At 36.0% G+C, this 5,770-nt stretch overlaps 1 protein-coding gene across 1 annotated transcript; it reads right to left on the bottom strand.

The window, feature by feature from the left end:
- Nucleotides 1–2,040: 2,040 nt before the first annotated feature.
- On the bottom strand, nucleotides 2,041–5,770 carry LOC146135533 (microfibril-associated glycoprotein 4-like). Its single transcript, XM_083395785.1, has 6 exons — nucleotides 5,482–5,770; nucleotides 4,643–4,785; nucleotides 3,970–4,066; nucleotides 3,294–3,390; nucleotides 3,143–3,210; nucleotides 2,041–2,300 (listed from the first exon to the last, which is right to left on the bottom strand). Exons 1-6 carry the CDS (start codon nucleotides 5,768–5,770, stop codon nucleotides 2,041–2,043), a joined length of 954 nt encoding a protein of 317 aa, XP_083251911.1.

Here is a 5,770-nt window from a genome sequence, read left to right as displayed (position 1 = left end):
AACGTAATCGCTAAGAATATTATAATTACAAATCTAATACGTTACAAGCAGAAAGCACGTACACCTGTTTAAAATTTATACTTTTGGTGACTTACTACTTAATGTTCTTAACGACGAACTATAAGTTTTTATGTCGTGAAATATCAATGCCTGTCGTATTTGGTTTGATTTTCTGTTTTATGGTATATAAGTTTTGTAATTTTTTTGTTAATTTACTGTTATTGTTCGAGAAATGAAGTTAATATTCGCTTTGAAAATACTTGGGACGTAGAATGTTGTTTTCAATTGGATACTGAGACAAGTTGCTTTACATACAGGTCAAAGAAATGTGAAACAGTGCATCAAGTAGCAGCTATTTTATCTGCTAAAATACAAATTTTTCAAACATAAGGGTCGCGTTTGCCTTGACGTGTGTTAATTGAAGGAACTCAATTTTTTCACTTGTCTTCTCATATTCTGCAGTTCTTTATAAAACCAATCGAAGTGAAGTAAGTTTTATAACCACATCGTCCACGCCGAAGCAAAAAGAGCAAGACAATGTCTATTGTAGGTGTTTCGATGTTTGGTAATATTTAAAATTAGAAGTCAGGTAATCGCCTAGCGTCGGTTTTTCTTTGAGAAAAAGGCATAAATGCAAGTTACTGTCACTTTGGAAATTTGCTTCATTTACTGTTTTTGCAAATATTGCCACATCAAAGCTACATTTATCGCATGTATCCCGAGGATATATCTATAGAATACGATATATAACTATCCTAACTTTATTAGACAGTTATAATCTGTAATATTGCAAAGTTTTATTTCAACTGTAAATGAACTTAAATAACATGACAGCAACTATTGGCCCTACCATCGCCTGTTTGTTCTGCCTGTAAACATTGGAATGTTCAACAACCGTCCATGCATACAAAATAAAACAAGGATATAACATCAGTAGAGATTCACAGGAGTAACATTTCACCCCTTTTACAGAATACGATAAAAGTTTGTAACATAGAAATTTCTCTCTTGTAATATTCTGCGCACGATTTTGCCTCGCACCATGATTTAGTTTTGTATCCAAACTCAACTGAAGTAATAAAATGCCTTTAAATAATCATACTATTATTCCTTGACGCAATTGAATATGATCAAACATAGTGACGTTTTATGGCTTCCAACACCCTCAAAATAGTAAATAAATTTTCAGCACCCCAACTGGAATTTTCGTTGAGTATTTTACCAAAATGTCACTATAAATGGAACATGGAACTGGAACAACACAATCAACTTAAAACATGCAGGAAATTGTAATTTGAAATAATTGTCTCTAATTGTACACAAACTCTGGTCGTACACAAATGGCCCCGCGGCACCCCGGTTGAGAACCACTGATCTAACACTTCTTCCTGCGACAAATAGGTTCTGTTCGTTGCATATCGACAAAAAGAGAAAGTCAATGTTCTAGTCATACACAACTATAGCCTACGACTGTAACGCTCTACCTCAACAAACTTTTGCAAAGTCGCGGCGAGGAAAATGTTTGATAACCACTGCTCTACACGAATATCTTCCGTCTATTTATTTTGGCTTTACAAACAAAATAAACGAACTGTGTGGTGTTCGTTTATTGTGGTTTATAAGGTTACTTTTTATGACGTCACGTGTGATGTAACTTTGTGTCGTCACATTTCGACATAACTTTGTAACGACACGTTATGGCGCATTTTTGTGACGTCATTTATTAAAAAAAATGTCAATTTTTGCTTTTGTAATATTGGTTAATGTTTGCTGAAACATGCATCACAGCCCGGTGGAACTTTAACTTTTTTTTTTACGCTAGAAGCAATACACATCGAATTACTAGATTTTTTGTATTGTGTTTACCTTTATTCATGTTAACGCCGATCACAAGCCATTATCAATAAAGCAGCAACGAAACTTGTCAATAAAAACAGAAGCGGTTTTACAGCAAACAAAGCAAAATAATTCATAAATGGTTGGCCTTATTTACACATTGATGCCAAACAATAAAAAAACGCCACTGATGTATTCACTGGATCAATTTTCGACTCTGCGTATTTTCATTTCACTAGCTTTTCTCGACCGCAAATCTCTATTTGGAGTGCCGTACCACCGGTTGTAGACAGGGTTATCTTTAACCAGTGTCGCCGAATAATTTCCGTTCAGATTGGACCAGTGGCATCGGTTGTACCACCAAGCACCATGGTGAAGTACGGCACAATTTCTCGGGTCTGGGTCGTTATCTTGGTCAAAGGTTGAGAACCGCCTTCCGTTGTGCACTGTGTAAAATCCATCACCTGACAAATGTAAAACAGGCACTTAACGTGCATTTCGTGAAGCGGAAATTTGCAAACTAGCCAGGGGCGAATCCAAGATTTTTGTTTCGAATACAATAGAAATGTTCACCAAATGACGCCACAAAGTTACGTCATAGCGTAGCGTCATAAAATAACTATAAACACCTGTTTTTTTAGCAAACTCGCGCTAAACTATGTAGCTGAAAAGCAACCTAACCGCACTAGGCGAAATGCATTTATTAACTTTAATAAAGTTTACTCTGTTATAACATAGTCAAAGTTGACAGAAATTTCAGCTATGGGTGACGTGGCTTGTTTCTGCCCCACCCCTGGATTTGACCCTGTCTAAAGCTAAATGAAGTTAAATCGTCTGACATCTTAGAACAGGGGCGGGAACCTTTTTAGCTAAGGTAGCCATAAAAGCCGAATATTTTTGGTTGTATTTGCATGAGAGCCATACTAAATTTTTCAAGATATAATTCTAGAATCTAGAGCAACCGCGAAAAAATACTCTGGCTAAGTTTGTACGTGTGGCTAAAACTTTGATTACGCAGTGTCATGGTACGCACAAGGCATTTTATATGAAAATCGATTTCATCAAGTCGGCTAGCAGCCCCGAAACGACAAACAGGACTCGACCGAACCGCGGAAAATCTTGCTATCATACTTGTTTAAAATAATTGTTTGAAAGGAGCCATGGCCGCGTGAAGTTTTATTGAAGTCATGAAAAGAATTAATAGAAACAATAGCTTAGATTAAGAAATAATAGCTTAGATTTATTTGCGTGCAAAATTTCATTATCAAAAGAGTCATAAAAAGTTTTTACTGGTGAAACATCAAACCTGCGTTTCCACTGTATCCGCCAACTGAAAGTTGATAAAACGATTCCGGAGTTCCGATCCCGAATTGACTAAAAATTGTAACAAAATCCGATTTACTCATTCATTTGTTGATTTATCTGCCTAAAAAGATACTTTGTGTGATCAACTATACCTGTACTTTGCGTATTTTTTTGACGAATCGTAATTTTCCAATTCCACCCTCAGCTCATAATTTCCACCTTTTGTGATGTTATGGATTAGTTGTAGACCTGCATACAGAACTAATGGAAATTTTGGTGCAAATAAAAATGATTTTTTTCCATAATTTGCTAATCCACAAATCAAGTATTTCTTGAAACATTTTAACGTCTATAGTTGGGTATATTGCAGCAGAAATCTTGATTTCGTGTGACACAACATTTCGATATGTGGCCAAACGAAGGATTACGTATGGAGGGAAAGCCACAACATACTTCACCATTCTGCTATACCAGGGGTTCTTAAACTGGGGTCCATGGACCCCTTGGGGGTCCGTGAACTAGTTTTAGGGGGTCTATGAAGGTCTAATTGAAACATAAGTGTATATTTAAGCAGCAATCAATTTATTAAAGAAAATAATTTATTTAAAAAGAAAAAGGTTTAGAACTAAATGTGTTTAGACTCCATTTCACTTTCACATTTTTTGACCCAAATCAGCAAGTTTGTGAAGTCTATTTGTACTGTGACGTATTTTTTTGGCCTTCAGTGGTCCACGCGAGATGAAAGAAAATTTTAGGGGTCCGCGGTAAAAAAAGTTTAAGAAACCCTTGTGCTTTACAGACGTCGCATTTATGATCCTAATGTCTAACCTAGCCAAAACTCTCCCTGCAGAGAACCGAAACCGTTTTCGTAATCGTTCCAGCCGCGGTAGAAGTCAGTCGATCCATTGAAGCGCTTTTGAAAGACCTGAAGTTGCAACTGTGTCAGGGTTTAAATTTCAAGCAGGTGGTTAAACTAACTATTCTCTATATCAGTGCTTCCCAGCCTTTTTCAGTTCGCGACCCACTTGTTATGCAAGTTTTATTGTGCGACCCACAATGCGATATGACCAAACGATATGTCATATATGTCTCCATAAGATATGTGACTATAAAAAAACAAAAAAACAAATTGGAGAGTGCAAATATATTACATTAACAACTGTTCACCGATAATTTAAAATGCAACTAATTGGAAATAAGATTAACAGCATTTACATAAAACCTTTACTAATTGTATCTTTACTAAATGCGTGCGTACCGAAATAGTTAATGCGACACAACACATTTAATTGTTACGTATTTTTTGCATTGTTGCATAAATGTTGCGCAATGATAATGCAATAATTTCCTGATCTAATAGAAAACTGTAATCCATTTAAAATAGTTTCACGACCAACCAAAGGGTCGCGACCCACTGGCTGGGAAGCACTGCTCTATATATTGAGCTATGACGACAAAGAACCAACTAAAAATAGCATATTATCCGTAACTAAAAACTCACAAGCCAGCCACCACCATCAGTTGTTTGGTCACAATATCCTTGGAATGGGACGGGTGAACTGAAATTATAAACACCAGATTTGAGAAACCCTTTCTCTTTGGCATCAAGGCAATCGCTTGGCTGAAGCGCTGCCATGAGTTTACCTGAAAAAAAAAAAACAGTTTCGATTACTCAATCTACGATCATATAAGATTGACGGGTTAATTTCTTGTGGTCCGCATAAAATAGCTATTATGAAGCTAAATATTGCTTCTTTAATAGATGCAAATTTCAACCAAACACCAATTCCTGACACCAATTCAGATCAAATAAGAAATTCATGAAAACCACTATATATTTGTTGAATATACTTTATATTTTCCATAATAATATTAAACCACTCAATACAACTTGACATAAAATATCCAATTCACAGTTATTATTACAACTTTTCACTACTTATTACAACATTACGTTTGAGTTAGACTAAGCATAGTGATTGGAAATCAAAATTTTAATTTTGTTTTGAGAGAATTATAAACCGAAATTGGGTCGTGGTTAATAAACTATGGGTCGTGGATCCTTTGCATTAAGGGTCAGACTTTTTATTTCAGTAAAAAACCTGATGGGTATAATTGAAACCTAAAATACGTGAAAGAAAAATTCAAAATAAAACGCCAAAAGTTGTTTTTTAACACGTTCTATTGCATCACAGACATATAAAATATAATTAACCGCAATTATTTGTGATGACAAATAACACTATAAAGGTTCCTATAAAATTTAATTATGGGCACACATATTATTATTATTCCTATTGATGTCGAGGTTTATCATAACAAAAAAAAAGGTTTAATTACTCGTGTGATCATCTAAAAGTTCTTCTAACTTTCTCAACTTTTGATCAAGTCTGGCCACATTTTCTTGCAAGGCATCGTCGGACCCTGGTTGACCTTTGAGCCCGGGGGGCCCGGTGCGTCCAACTGGCCCTGGAGCCCCCCGCTTACCGGGGTATCCAGGGGGGCCACGTTCAGACGAAGTCTCAGTGCCACCACAGGTCAAAATAACCTGGTTGGTTCGCGGGGATGCGCAAACGTTTTTATGTAAAAACAATAAGAGACATGCTAATAGTGTAATTTGCAACACCAT

Source organism: Ascidiella aspersa, chromosome 8 (assembly GCF_963924565.1).
Source record: "Ascidiella aspersa chromosome 8, kaAscAspe10.2, whole genome shotgun sequence".
Lineage (NCBI taxonomy): Eukaryota > Metazoa > Chordata > Ascidiacea > Phlebobranchia > Ascidiidae > Ascidiella > Ascidiella aspersa.
This window is presented reverse-complemented; position numbering and strand designations above follow the sequence as displayed.

Excerpts from the sequence above, each read along its gene's own strand:
- LOC146135533 (XM_083395785.1), bottom strand. The coding sequence starts at position 5,770 with ATGGTGTTGCAAATTACACTATTAGCATGTCTCTTATTGTTTTTACAT. Across the intron at positions 4,786-5,481 it reads ACTTTTAGATGATCACACGA|GTAAACTCATGGCAGCGCTT; the intron begins GTAATTAAACCT and ends TTTTTTTTTCAG. Across the intron at positions 2,301-3,142 it reads CGGATACAGTGGAAACGCAG|GTGATGGATTTTACACAGTG; the intron begins GTTTGATGTTTC and ends TACATTTGTCAG.